General features: G+C 44.8%; 1 protein-coding gene across 6 annotated transcripts in view; it reads left to right on the top strand.

Moving 5' to 3' along the window:
• The first annotated feature begins 2,231 nt into the window (after nucleotides 1-2,231).
• Nucleotides 2,232-15,406, top strand: part of sox5 (SRY-box transcription factor 5) — a 120,617-nt gene continuing 107,442 nt past the window's right edge. For 4 of the 6 annotated variants that reach the window (XM_079582769.1, XM_079582768.1, XM_079582765.1 and 1 more), the window contains exon 1: nucleotides 2,233-2,520. In XM_079582769.1, the coding sequence (XP_079438895.1) occupies nucleotides 2,483-2,520 (38 nt within the window). In that variant the 5' untranslated portion in view covers nucleotides 2,233-2,482. Of the gene's footprint in view, nucleotides 2,521-15,406 lie in introns of all 6 variants that reach the window. The other 2 variants (XM_079582767.1, XM_079582766.1) reach the window with 1 other exon arrangement.

The following is a 15,406-nucleotide window of genomic DNA, read 5'->3' as shown; positions in this document are numbered from 1 at the left end:
GGATTTAAGTTTGTGTACATTTCAAGAGATCTTTCAAGTGCAGATTGACATTTGGCACCATATTCTCAAAAAAACAAACAAATATATGAGTGCACTCAATATGAAATCTATTGTAACAAAGTATGCTGCATTGACTAACAGAGACCTTAAGTTCTATCCACCTTGTTCATACCCCCATGAGCTCTTGTGTGGATAACGGGTTCCAGTTCCAGTATGACCTGGAACCGGAGTTAGTTTGCATGTAAACTGTTCGCACTAATCCACTTTGTATGAGCCATAGAGACGTAGACTTTATAGAAACATGAGCTGTCACACAGACGAATCTACGAGTCACAACTAGCTGCTCACAATAAACTTACAACTGAAAATCGCCACATCACAAGGTTTTCTGACCTATTGGCATAACGTCTCAGGATGGCCAAATTGTGCCCCAAAAACCCATGGGGATATCTTCTCACTGCGCGATCTTTTACAAAGATTTTACTCCGATGTGTGTACTTAAGGCCCCTCCTGGAACCGCCACCTTAACGTGGTGGAGGGGTTTGAGCATCTGAATGATCCTGGGCGCTCTGTTGTCGGGGGCTTCGTGCCCCTGATAGGGTCTCCCACGGCAAACAGGTCCTGGTCGACGGGTCGGACAAAGAGCGGTTCAGAAGCCGCTTATGAAAGACCCACAGGCCCGGTTAGAACCATGAGGCCAACCTTCTGTGGACCCACGACCTGCAGGAGGAGCCATATAGGGGGCAGGTGCAATGTTTTTTGGGGAGCTCCAACAGCTGCCCTCACGACCCGGAAACGGAGAAATGGAAGAAAATGAATGGATGGGTGTGTACTTTAGGCTTTTTGGATTACAACAACTGTCTGTTTTTGGAGCCTATGCGTGCCACATTTACTTGTAGGACGATTTACAGTCACCCCATACCGGTGGTGATAAGCTACCTTAGCTACCGCCTCAGCTGCCCTGGGGTAGACTGCTAAGTTCGAGAGGATAGCGGCACATGCTTTTTAGTCTCTGAGCGCAGCAGTGAAGGGAGGGGCCACGTGGATAAATGATTACAAAATAGGCTACTGACCATCACATTAATGTGTTTACGTATTGTTGAGAGGATGTTAGGACAGACCCGGCTTGTATCCATAGTAACCCCTCACGCTGCTTTGAGTCATGTCACTCGTACAGTGTGAGCAGGTCAGTCGTGTTATCGCTCTTTACAGTATAAGCCCCTCCGTGGGCTCAGACTCTCACCACATTAGAGTCATGGCATGTTCAAAAATCGCCCCAAAAATGTTACAGTGTAAGCCCAGCTTAAGTCCAGGAGCACGTTCCACACATTGCATTTTCCAGAGCCACAAATGTAACATTGTCTGGCTGTACAACTGTGAACAGCGCGACATGTTCCCGAGCAGGGCAAGGACATCATTTTTATTGTTTAGAAAATCATCCAGAAAAAAATAAATAAACCGCCATGTGAAACGAAAGCTCACCCGTGTTCTTTAACTGCTGGAAATCAATGGCTCGACGGGACTTCCAGTATCTCACAGGTAACTTTAATTAATCCTAATCGTTTCTAAATCTGTGGGCCCAGGAAAAAGGGGGATCCCGAAGAGAACAGCAAATCTTTAATCAGACAGTTATATTAACGGTGGTTATGAGTTGAATGACAACCACAATCAAGTCCCTAACCTCGTAACCGCCGCTTTGCTCCAGTTCGGTTTTACCCAAATCTAAAGCTCCTTGACAGTCTCACACAGATACTTCAGAAGCTACAAGGTGTTAGCTTTCAAAGGAGGCGTCACACTGGCCTATAGGCTATAAAAGCTCCAGTGAGAAGCTTTTTGATTTGGGTAAATGTACTCAGTTTAGGTGGGGGGTAAGAGGTTAAAGCTTAATGCGCACCTTTTTTTTTTTTTGTCATCTAAATCACTGAACTGTTATTCATGTTATCTGTTACTTGTATTTGTTGTGATACTTTTATTGATCATAGCGAGGGGTTTGCAGAAGGCCTCTCATACCGAAGTATATCCATCACCCGTTTGTTTGTGTGAGAGACCGACCGACCTGAGGAAGGGGGCAGTAACGAGCGCTTGTGGTCAAACGGTCCCGCCCCCTCGTGCTCTCTTCCTCTCCCTGTCACACGCGCGCCGCACACTCTACTGTCAGCCCATGTTCCGAAGGAGATCGCGCGCCTGGCCCTTTAAGAGCGGAGCCTGAATATACTCCCAGCGAGGGAGGGAGTAGGCCGGCGTTCGGCGGAGGGACAGATCGAGTCTGTTAAAGAGAGAGGGAGGGCGAGAGAGACAGAGGGGAAGAGAGAGAGAAGAGAGAGAGAGAGAGAGAGAGAGAGAGAAGCGGCGGCAGCGCGCGTGAGAGGTTCAAGGATCACTTCTATCCCGTCTTGTTTGGGGGACACTAACCTTGTTCGTCTAAGAATTGTGGGACTGTTTTATGTTGTTGTTGACGTGAGAAACGGACCCTTACTTCAGCATGCTCACTGAGCCTGAGCTACCTCAGGAGTGTAACAGGTACGTGACGCTTTTCTTTTTCTTTTTTTTTTTTTATCCCCCACGCGAAAACACACGCGCGCACTTAGTCCACACATGGATGACATGGGACAGGACTTGGGCAGAGTGGGACAGAAACGTGAAAAAAGTAGATAGTAAACAGCTGCGTGGAGTCTCTCAAGTTTTTTTTGTCGGGAGTGAGATGGGACGCAGAGTTGATCATTGACTAGTTTGGGGAGATACGCAAAGTCAGAGCGCGTTGGTGGGATTTTTCGGAATGTCAGGTTTAATTCTGGGCACTCTTGTCTAACGGTGGAACTCATCAGTGAGTTAGTTTGTTTCGGTCTTGAAACTGCCCCCGTAAGTGCGTGTGCTGAAGACGCGTCTCTGAAGTGTGATCCTCCCTTTCGCGCACAAAACAGTGCATCGGGCCACCTTCTAGCCAACTTTACATCGATGTACATTCTTAAATGCGAGTTGAGCAAATTTGGAGTTAATTCCCTTTCAAGCACGATCAAAAAAAGTTGAGTGCAGTGCGTACAAATAAATGAATCAATAGGAAGGACACCTGAAGCTTTTGATGTCAGTCTCACAAGAGGAAAATGCTATGGCAATATTGGAGATTTCATGAGTCAAACAAGCAGATAGTGTGGAGTGAAAATTCCAGAAACCCGAATCCATCAAATCATTCAAAATCCATTTTAACACACGCTTTTCTTAGTTCCTCCAACTCCTCAGCTCATCACCTCAAACTTCTCACAACTTTTTCCCTCAGCTGCTATCAACAAGTCCAGAGAGCAACTTGCCTTTTGACAATATACCCGAACGTTTACACACACTCTCTTGCTATTTTTACAATCCCCACAATTTATTTTTCCCCTATAATCCTAAATTCAGTGCTTCTAATCCTATTGTAGGCAACATGCGGTTGTTGTTATTATTGTGCGTCTTATGCTAATGTTAATCTGGGGGGAAAGCGCTCCTGTTTTTCCTCTCAACTCCTAGTTGCGATCCTCACTAACCTCAGCCCCTTTCCCCCCCCACCTCCTCAGTAGCTTTGTGCCCTTTTTACAATAATATAAAACCTGTTAAATTCTAATATCACCAGAGGCAGATTAAGAGCCAGAGCGTTCTGACTCTGCACACATATTTGGTTGCATTTAGAGTGTTTTGTTCATATGGCCATAGAGGGGAGATTTTAGCATAGACCCTTGATTTTAAAAGGATGGATTTTTTTTTTTTTTTTCCAACAACAAATCCGACAAAGTGATGGAGAAGAGTGAGGAGGAAAAAAAGGAATAAAAAAAGACAACAACAGCTAGGAGGAATTAAAAATTTAAAGGATTACAACCAAAAGCAGAATGTATGGAGATAAATGCTGGGATTACACTGACTTAGGAGGATAGTGCTTAAAAACTCTTGGTATCCAGTAATGCACTCCATCACTTTGGCCGCTTTTGTGCGTGTGTGTGAGTGTGTGTGAGTGTGTGTGTGTGTGTGTGTGTGTGTGTTGTAAAAAGAAATGTGTGTCTTCTTCATATGTGCAGACAGGAGAGTGGTCCGGTGTGTGTGTGTGTGTGTGTGTGTCTTCTTTGAGTTGCGATCATAACCACAATCCTCCGGTTTTCTCTTCCTTTCTGCGTCAACTCCTCTCCTTTTTTTTTTTTTTTCCCTCATTCAAAATTTGTCCTAAACTTGGATTCTGGACTTGTTTGCAGTTTTGGCATTTGCTTATGAGAAAATATTTGTCCGTTTTAGCTGCTGGAAAACACTTAAAGCATTTGGCTGTTAATTTTTTTTTTTGCAAATTGAGCATCTCCATTTCACTATGCTTAAGACTGACAAATTTACTTTAAGATACAAAATCTCACTGTTATTAAACGCTTTTGTCCCCGTTTGATTTCTTATATTTACAATTCTCCCCTCTTATATGTTTTGAAGTCTTTTTTGGCCCCAGAAACGCATAGAAAATATCCGCAGATAGTGGTAGCAGACTGCCTTGCGCTAACACAGCTTCATCTGTTCACACAAACAAAACCAGAAATATACACATGGCGGATGAACAGCCAAAGTAACCAGAAGAATTGAAAGAAGAAATTGGGATTTGATGAAAACAGTCTAATGAAATATTTTCAGAGAATTAAAGAGCCTTAAGTGGACCAGAAAGTATTGCAAAGTGTCAATTGAAGTTAAGGGTATGAAATTAGATAACGGAGGGGTAGCACTGTCAAGAGTGTAGGGTGAAAGGGAGACACTTCCACATTTGTCCCGCTGGTTTATTGGGGTTCATATATATGGAGAGAACGAGTGAGAAGGGGGGAGAGTGAGACAGTCAACAGTGCATGTGTCAACACACTGAAGCGCTGTTAAATCCAATCTGACGTGACTTCATTCTGTGCCGCCAGCAAAGAGGACGGCATCGGCAGCAGCAGCAAAAGCAACCCCCGGAGATCCCCGCTTAATTTCATCACCGTAAAGTGCGTTTTTATTATTATTTATGTGGCGAGGAAGAGGATGGCACAGCCTTGGCTGCGCTGGAGGACAAGCCTTTAAAGTCCCTGTCAGCGCTGTAGATTGGACATGATATGCTGTGGATTACTGCATTTGCCACTTGTGTGATCACATATTGATATTAGTGCAGGCTGGAAATTGCAATGATAGCATGTAATGTTTCTTAAGTGGCTGTGACTTTAAGTTGTTTGCCCATTTTTTTGCAATCTTTATGCTAATCTTTGTATTACCGTGGACTTTCCACATTATAATTCGATAAGAACAATATCATGTGATGCTGACATTCACAGTCAACTGTTAGACTCAGAGATGAAGACAGCATTTCATATTTATTTAGAAAAGATAAAAGTGCATCTATAACTGTGTGAACATTTTTTAAAACTATGTAGGTCCTGAAAGTTGTTTTTACCGATATGATTGCAACGCTTCGTAAAGGAGGGTTGTTGTTCAAGTTGTCATTTGTAAACTCCTGATCAGCTGAGAGATTTGTAAAGCCTGTCGAAGTTTAGAGTTTGATTTGGACCGTTTGTCGGCATCACTTTTCGAGGTTCAAAAGTTACACAGACCAGCTTACGGCTCATACAAGCGGATGATAGAAAAAAAAAAAAAAAAGTTGTGTCCAGTTCTCGCTACGGCGCAATAGAAGTGTCGCTCATAGCAGCGCGCCCGATTGAAAGGAAAAAAAGCAAAGTGACTGAAGTAATTGAGTAGAGTGTCCGTGCTTTGCAAACTAATGCGCTGCTCTGGTCCTGTCTTCCCCTGTGGCCCTTTCTCCCCTCCCTCTTACCCCTACATAGCCCACCCCCCCCATCCCACCACCGCCACGACATCGCACTGGAGGCCATTGTCTGGGCCATATTGTCTGTCCCTTGAGAGCCTTGATAGCCGTGTCTCCATCTATGGACTGAAAGAGGGGGGCCTGCAAAGGCAGAAAAACAAGAAGAAAAAAAAAAGGAACACAAAAATACCAGAAGAGAAAGCTGGAGGAGAGAGGGGAAAAAAAAGAAAGAAAGAAAGAAAGAAATCAACTTCCTCCCCCCCTGTAGGACACTGGATAAGTTGACCCGAACCACAAGCCAATCAGGCAAAAGGGGTTATATTATTTTGTTGTTATCTCTGTAAAAGGGATCGCAAAGGAAAGTGAAGATGAGAAGAGGCTAGGGCTTACAAGAGTCTGGTCATGTGACGCGGGTGAGGTCACAGGGGAGGGGGCATAGGTCAACCTGAGGTATTACATATAGTCAACACGGCAGCGGCATGCGTCTCTGTTCCCTGCTCACTCCTTTGTGCCTTCATGGGGCTCAGTCGGGAAAAGTTTCGTATGATAATGAAGTGCGCGGGACGGTGTTTTGCCATTTCTTTTCTTCTTTATTTTTTTTTTTACAACAATTGATAATGGGTTTGGGTCGAGCGGTTCAGTGGACTTCAGTTTATGAAGGCTTTATGTTTTGCAGACAATCCAGATGACAGAGATGCAGGACATAGGAGTGCGTGCTTTCAAAATGTACTTTGTTATTTGTTGTTCGTTGTCAAATCCTGATCAGCCACACAGCGCTGTAAACGTTTTGTAAAGGTGTTTTGCGTGGAAAGCTATAGAAATCAAAGTGAGTGAAGAAAAACGCACTGGATCGGAAGAGCATTCGCGGCAGCTCAAAGCGACTCCCGTGTAGGAAAGTTGGCGGATACAGCGCAAGAAACGGCCCCTTTTCGTATTTTCAGTTTCGCTCGTGCAACTTGTGCCACAACCAACAAGTGGCGAAGAAGAAAAAAGAAAAATCATCAGAAGCGAAAACATTCAAAAACTGAATTAGCAGCGTTTTACGATAACGCAGAAGACGGATCACGTTGGTAATGCCCCAAAAAAAAAACATGAAACAGAACCGTTTTTGTGTATAGGGGCGAGTGAACGGGGCGATTTTTTGGACACCGCTCTCGTCACATGTCCCGCCGTGTCCTCTCTTCCTCCATCTATCAGGCCAGTCTTCTTGTCTTACACTAATCCCACTGTGTCGCCCCCTTTTAAAAAAAAAAAAAAAAAACACACACACACATACACTCCTCTTCTTCTAGCCCCCACGTCCCGTCCCCCCCCCCCCCCACACCCCCCCACACCCGTCCCGCTCACAATAGGAGACAGTGTTAGGAGCTCGGAGGTCCCTTTTCGTCCCGCTACAATGAAACCTCTGTGCTGGCAGGTATAGAGTAGAGAGGAAAGAGGAGTGTGGGGGGGGGGGACGGACACCGGGAGGGGTGGGTTAGGTGTTGACCATTTGAGGGGGGGGGGGTGGCTAAGGTGGGAGAGTTTTCAAAGCGGGAGGAAGAGGAGATAGAGAAGGGGGGGGGAAGCCAGCTGGGAGCGTGAGCGCGTATCGTTTATGTGCATCAAAAATCGGGGGGTGCCCGAGACGCAAACACCGGGATGAACGTTGAGAGCGTTGCACGGATTTTTCTCGGATGCAGAAAAAAAACGAGGGGGCTTCGTGCAAAATACATGAAGTACGTCAGTGACAAGGTGCTTGGTACTGTTTCAATATTCACATTTTGTAGATACCATGATGTTTCAAACTGTCATGTGGGTAACGGTCGTCGGTGATGAATGTGCGTCCCAACAAACAATCACAAAAACAAAAACAAAAACAAAAAAAAACTGAAATGCCCCAGGCTCATTAAACACGTCTGACTTCCAAACTCACCAGGGGCTCGGACTCGGGCCACCGGATGCTCCGCGTCTCCTCTCTCGTCCCGAACACCCACCACTCTTGTCTGTCCCCTTCTTTCTCTCTCTCTCCCTTGTTTCTTTCTCGCTTTGTAGCTTTGTCCCGAGCGGCACTTGAGATTTTCCCACGACTTGTCTCCCTTTAGTTGTGTTCTGGTGAAGCGCAGAGCGAAGCAAGAAGCCTGAAGTCATTGCATTTCTCCCTGTTGGAGAGAAATATAGAACTCTTCGCTCGTAATTTTTCCACACAGACCTTAGCGGTAAATAGGGAAAGCTTCAGACGGCTGTTTTTTTCTTCTTCTTTCTTTTCTGGTACTACGCGCCGCTTAAGGCCGTGGCAATAAAAAAAACTCAGTGTGAATTACAGACACAACGTTTATATGTGAGGAAGGACGTTAATAAAAAATGTATTGATTCATTATTAAGAATGAATGATAACTATCTATAATAATCGCTCATTTGTGACTCGCGACCAGGTCCAGTTTCTTTAAACTAACTTCTCGTTGCATTGCATTGGCAGCAAACGTCACGGCGTGTTATTCTTCGGATTCGCAGGACGGGGAATCAAATGAGCGGACTCTGGGCGGGTTTCCGTAGATATTATGAAACAAATGACAATTCCTGCTATAGTGTTCTTACATTTGAGTGGTGACGTGTGCAATTTCATCAACCGGGGAATACAAAATCAAATCTTTCCCATCATCGATAGAGTTTACTAATCAAACTTCATTTCATGGAAGCATAGGGTGAATTTGATCTGTTTTCTGATACAATGAGGAAATGAATACACTTTCAAAGAGGAAAAATGCCCAGACTAACCCTAAGTGTGCGCCGTAATGTGTCTGCGGTGGTGACTAAAGCGATGAGTGGATAAAGTCAGAGGTAGTCCCACAGGCAGCCTCCATCCCTCCATCTCTCTCTCCCTCCCTCTCCCTCCCTCCCTCTCTCTCCCTGTCTCCACTCCACTGACTGTTCCTGGCCCGTGTGTCGATGATTAAGAGCGGCGACTTTAGGTTGTGTGTCACTGCCTTTTGTGGCGGGGCCGGACAGGAAGCGCGGCGCAGGCAGTCGGCAGTCAATTTAGGGCACCAAACAGAGGATGCTTTGTGTGTATGCGCGCACTGGGGAGGGTGTGTCCGAGGCGGCTGCACACAGACCCCGAAGTGTTTTCACATTTTCTTAGGTCGGAACTTGCAGGGAAAGTCGGCTCAGAGGGGGGAACAGGCCACGTTCATTGTAGTGAGAGGGTGCCGTCCTTTGTGGCGTTGGGATGTGAAAACCTGGATCTTCGCAAGTCGCCCGGCAATATTCCGTGGCAGAGGTCTAGCTCGGTCCAAGTGCGACGTTTACTGTCTACTTTTCACGTGCTTTCCTCATGCAGGCTTTTGAACGCTTTCCATTGATGTAAAGCAGCACAACAAATTGAACCAGAGTGCTAAATATCACATACCAAAGACACTCAAAGCAACACTTTTAAGCACTTTTGCAAATCCTACACTGATATGATACTGATACTTTCTTTTGGACCCCCCCTTTTTTTTTAATGTATATATATATTGCTGAGCTCCATCTTACACAAGTAATAGACTTTCCACAAGTACTCCACGGTAATCCGAACTACCACTTAAAGCGCAGGCGAACGCTCTTCAAGCAACACATGGAATAGCAATGATTGTGTCCGAGTCCTTTAGCCCCATGTTAATTCGCCTCCATCGAGCCGAGAAGCTGCCCCAGTCTCTCCCAACATCATCGCCCCGTGCTCTTCCCACTGCTCAGACCAGAGCCTATAAATAGATATTAGGCAGTCTCCTTAAGATTGTGCAGCGCTCAGAGCCGGAGGAGCAGGAGAGGGAGGGGCAGAGACTGAGCGACATTCTTACAAACAGCTGATTGTGTAAAGAGGGAACAGACTGTAAGTCAACACCGTTCAGGGCGGGGGGGGGGGGGGGGGGGGGTTATGTTATAATAAGCGTGTGGGACAGACATCAGAAAGTAGAATATAAAGATGGGAAAAATAAAGTGATTTGTTATTTTATTAATGTTATGCCCAGTCCTGGATGTGAACTCTTCTTTGACGGAGGGACATTCTCGTCAGTGTAGCTCCATGGAACCGATTTGTCCTTGATAATAACAATGATGCTCATGATGAAGATAATGGTGAAAAAAAACTGTTCTTCCGCCTTAATTCAGTTAAAAGTGATTGGCGGAAGGATATTCTACTCTGAAGTAACGCACCTTGAAATAAAAGTGTGTGCGAGAGATGTGTTTTGAAAGCTTCGGTGCGGCGAATATCAGGAAAGGAAAAAGCAGTGGCAGTAAAACCGGTGATAGCAAGGAAAGCATTTGTTTAAATTCCCTACCGGAGGTGTCATAAGAATGTAAATGTTTCGCTCCGAATGCAAAACGCCCAGGGTGCCTTATCTAAAAAAGCCACACATACCACTGAACTATTTTGATATGGCCTTTCTATTCCCCCAAGAGCGCGTTTTTTTTCAAAGATGCTCGCGCCTGAGTGGCAGGCCGACCACGTCTGAACAAGGTGCGGAGAAAAGAGCACAAAGTGTCACTCCACGGCACTTAGGAATTAGCCTGCGCGGTGCTTATTTTTACTCTCAACGCGAGCACATTTATCGAGTGGTTGAAGTAATGGCGTGTCATTAGATGCTTGCATGCGCACACATATGTACAGGACGGTGGCACAACGGTGGAATTCTCTGGAGAAGGCTCCCACGCTCCGAGGAAAGCTTGTTCTGAGTAGAGGAGTTAACAAGAGCAGTTAGCACCATGATTTTGTTAGCAGCCAGACACACGGAGCAGCACAAACTGTGTGTGTGAGCGCGTGTGTGTGTGTGTGTGTGTGAGAGTGTGTGTGTGTGAGTGTGAGTGTGTGACATTTATTACAGAGCCTTTTGTCTTAAACGCGCAAGTGTATGCCGTTTTTGAGCTTGTATCCTGTGTGATCACTCGGGCTTGAATTTAAGACTGAAGACTATGTTTAGTAGCAGGAGGAACTATTCTGCCATCAAAATGCTGCTGTTTTATTTACTTTAGATCAGGGGTGTCCAAACTTTTTTCATGGGGGGCCGCATATTGAAGTGTACACGGGTTGAAGGGCCGTAGATCAGTAGTTAGTGCCGCAAAACCTTCAACTAGCAGAGGTTTAAATTGTGCCCCATACCTCTATTTAAGCTTAAAACCTTATACCTAAAATGTTAGTTGTTAGGTTAGAATTGTATAGAATTATTACATTTCAAGTAAAAAGGTCCATCTCTGGTGATGTGTACCGATACAGCAAGAGGCCGAGGGCCACCATAAATTGGTCGGAGGGCCGCATTTGGCCCCCGGGCCACACTTTGGGCACCCCTGCTTTAGATGATGATTCTTGCCTCACGTTTTAACGGACATATGAAGTGGTGGATGTGGACTATGGACAAGAGTTAAACTGGATCTTGATGCCCACGCAAAGTAAAAAAATATTATTTGTATGTTGTACTTTTAGTTGTGGCTATATCTTAAAGCCACACCGCGTAGGATTTTCACTTATAAAGGAAATTGAAACACTAGCATTTATTTTACGATAGATTATTTCATCATTGGAAAAATACCTCATAAATGTACAAACAAACATGTGTTTTTGCTGTGAGCGGTTCAGCTCTCCTAAAACATGACTGTTACTTTACTGGGAGTGGGTACGTCTCCAGCTCGTCTCCATGGAGATGTTCACGTAAGTCTGTAGAATTTGAGATTTAAGTAGGTTAGGTCCTCATCCAAATCCATTCTTTGATTATTCACTGCAGTAAGAGCATTTTCTGTGTCGAGCTGGTCAATAGGAGCATGTTTTGCACTGATGGCAACAGTATAGTCCAAAATGTTACGCAGTGTCCCTTTAAGTTAAACTTGTAGTCTACTAAGTGAGCGATTAGGGCTGTCACGATAAGTACAATATCGACTTATCATTAAACGATATGTTTTTGGGCCCGATATTTATCGTCTGTACATTTACTAGCATTCCCCCCCAATTTTTTCTTTGTAAAACTTTGATTTCTTACTGAAGCAGATTAAGTTTCATTCTATTTCATTTGTATTGCAGCTTGCGTGGTGTTTTAGGATATGTACTTTTAGAACAAAGTTTTACTGTCATTTTAATGCCTGAAAGTTGACAGTATCTAGTATCGTTAAGAGTCAATATTATCGTCTATCGCGATACTTTCCTGCCTCGATATATCGAACTTCAAATTTGCCATCGTGACGGGCCTATGAGCAATCAATACTTCCCTTATTTAAATTGCGTTTCATATGATTCTCTGAAAGCTATTTGCCACTTAATCGTACTGTCTTTCTTTTTCCAAATTTTCCCCCAATTTATTGCTTGATCTTGGCGAGCATGCCTAAGCCTGCTGTGTGTATTTAACATGTAAGCTGACCATTGCTGATGTGCCAACTTCAAATGGTTGATTACCGTGAGCCGCGGTGAGGACACGGTTAAACAGCGGCGTTAGCGATTACCCGTTCGGTTAATGGACGTCCGGCGCTGTCCGATTAGTGACTTAGTGCTGGACATATGTGATATGAGAGGGACTTAGCGGAGGAGCCGCTAATCATCAAAAAGCCAAGGGGAAGTGGTGCTCTAATCTGGGCTTAGCGCTCTCGCCGTGTGCTCGCTGTGTGTGTGTGTGAGTGTGAAGACAAACAGGCCATTAGAGTTTTAAGCCCGCATTACTTTGGAATATTTTGACATGAACAAAATGACGGACAAGAGTGACACTGTTGCATGTGATTCAGGTTTCTCCTGATATGCGTGTTTTCTGAGGTGGATAAAGTACTTACAAGAGAGATTCAAGCATGAGAACGATTATTTAATGCAGATGAAGCGTCATTTCAGCTGCGGTCATTTCAATTGTTTAGCGAAAGACTGAACCGGACAACTTGGCAAATTGTATCTACACACATTAGTTTAATTTACTTCTGTTTTTATGTTTTATCATACCCTCAAGAAAATACATTCTGGAGCTGGAATTCGACAGACAGGAGCTGTGAATGGGACGTCCCGTTTGGAGAAGGGGGCAGTCTGAGGGAGCTCAGAAGAGAACAAGGGGGGGGGGCAGGGTGTGTAATCATGCAGTTTGAGTAGTAGCATTACAAAACCGACCCTTGTGACTTCCCTTCCCTCGGTTGAATCGACAACGTTCTGGTGTTCTCCGTGAAAAAAAAAAAATGGAAAAAAAAAAGTTTGTTTTTCCTGAAATGAATGGCCTAATGTCGACGCATGACCTGCCCATCTGTAAAAGTCAGCCATTGTGGTTAAGTGATGGATAGAGTGATTAAAGCCAATGAGTAAATCCTACTTAAAGATGTTAGTGTTACAGCGAGACAGAAAGTAGCTCAATGCTGCTGACCCGGTCCCTGTGTGAGCGACTGTGACTGGGCAGAGAGGTGTGCGGGAGGGCGGGGAGTGTGCGCAGGGCCCGAAACAAAAGGCTTCAGTGCAGGAGAATGAAAGAGGTAAAGTAAACAGTGCTGAAGACAGACCTGCAGTGTTCAGCCCCTGTTCAGCGTGTGTGTGTGTGTGTGTGTGTGTGTGTGTGTGCATGGTCCGCGTGGGTCCAACCCCAAAGTTTGTACAGCTGGGTTTGCCACTCGCTCCACAGTGTGTCAAATAACACACCTTAGTTTTTGAATCATCTCGTAAAATGTTATCACAAATCAATACGAGACCTTAAAGCAGTCCCGGGCGCTCTTTTGTTATGGAGTCAAAGGAAAAGTGCTCAATGTTAACTGGACTTTGTTCATCTCGCGCGGACTATACGTTTTTATGTCATTCTAGTGGTTCAGACACTTAGGTTTATAAGCTTGAGACTTGCAGGGGTATTTCAGATTTGAATGGCAGCTTTTGTCAGGTTTTTGCAGATGCTTTTGAGTGCAGAACGGTTGGCTCAGCGCGTGCAGTGTGGAGAACCGGGCGAGCTCAAAGAGGCCTTTAGTGTCAAGGAAAAGGTGCTCTCTATGCACAAGTGAATATCTGTTGAATTTGCGTATGGTACAGTAACAGCTACACAGGCAATGAACCTTATTATGAATACAACTTGCACTTGTGCGCCCTGGACCTTTCCATATCTCATTATTTAGTCATTCTGAAAGACAGAAATATTTGCTTTTCTTCTTCTTTTGGCTGGACTTTCCTCATTGAAACGTTGAATTGTTTGGAGACCAAACCTACAGAGTTATTTAAGGCAGTAATTTCAATCAGCTAAATATATTCTACAACTCCAATAAATTGTTGCCCGTCCAGGTCATTGTCTCCCGGTCAACGCTCGCATCATCCGTCATTTATGACCCGTTTGTGCTGAGCAAGCCCCGCAGATACAGAACAATAGAGATAAAGAATCAGCTGCAAAGGTTCATGTGTGATTTGTGGACACCGGGGAAACTCGCCGTCACTGTGCGTCATCGTTGTCCAAGGTGTATAAACTATGAGAGGGTCGGAACACGCCCTGATAACAAACTTTCTGCACACTTAACAACCAAAAGGCAATGGCATGTTGGTTTCAAATGGAGGGTTTGTTGTGATTGTTTTTTTTTGTTTTTTTCCCCCACCTCGCTTTCAGGAGCTACTTGGTGCTCAAGCAAACACAGAAAATAGGTGGAAGAAAGCTTTAGAACTACTAATCCTGGAGAATAGTGCTAATCATTTATACTTGAATTAAAAAAAAAAGTAGTGCCGCGTGTGTGATCTGGAAACAATCCTGAAACCGATCCACAAAAATCAAGTCACGTTCACTGTTCAACCCGGACCCTCCTATGCAGTGTAATACAACTATTTACAACTTGCACTCTTTCTCGCTCTCCATCGCCTCCATTGAGTGCAGCTCTCGACATTGTTTGCCTTTCCACTGTCATAAGGTAAATAAGCAATGAATTAGTGGCGAGGCTGCTCCCAGGAACAATGCCAGATGTACAGTCCAGAGGAAATCCAATAGAGTCAAGAGTATAATCAGTTTAGCGCAGACAAGCAGGGAGAGAAAGGCAAGACGGAGCAAATCAGTGACAGCCGAGGTACACAGTGGAGCGGTGGATTAAGGCCTAAAGACGTGATGGAGCTACGGTTTAGAAACACACTTTTAGACGGAGCCCGGGGAGTGCGGGGACGGGTGGCGGGACGGGGAGGCAGGGAGGGAGAGGGTTTCAGTGGGGAAAGTGAATCCCAGTGGGCGGCTGTTGATTGAAGTCCCACTTTTTTCATTTCATTTTTTTTTTTTCATTTCACTCTTAACTTATGGCCTATACAAGCATTTGCAACTCTTTGACACACTAGTGCACATTCACATCAAAGAGGCGCAGACGGTAGAGCGGGCTCGTCTCGTTGCCGGGCGGTTCAGATCCCACACACTGCCGCCGTGTCCTTGGGCAAGACACTTCGCTCCTCTGACACGGGCGTATGAGTGGGAGTGGGTTCCTTGATGAGTGCCTTGCATTGGCGGAAAACCTGAGAGAACAAAGAAAATCATTATTTTTTATTATTATATATTTAAAAACCTCTTGACGGAGCGCATGTCGTCCAGTTCAGCTTTACCCAAATCTGAACACCTTGTTTGAAACCTGAGACCTACAAAACTCATCTGAAGTTTTTTGTTGCGTTGTCGCTTGCTTTTTTTTGGTTTCCGTCTCTTTTTTTTTGGTCTT

The sequence above is a fragment of the Gobius niger genome (assembly GCF_951799975.1).
Source record: "Gobius niger genome assembly, chromosome: 2".
Classification (NCBI taxonomy): domain Eukaryota; kingdom Metazoa; phylum Chordata; class Actinopteri; order Gobiiformes; family Gobiidae; genus Gobius; species Gobius niger.
This window is presented reverse-complemented; position numbering and strand designations above follow the sequence as displayed.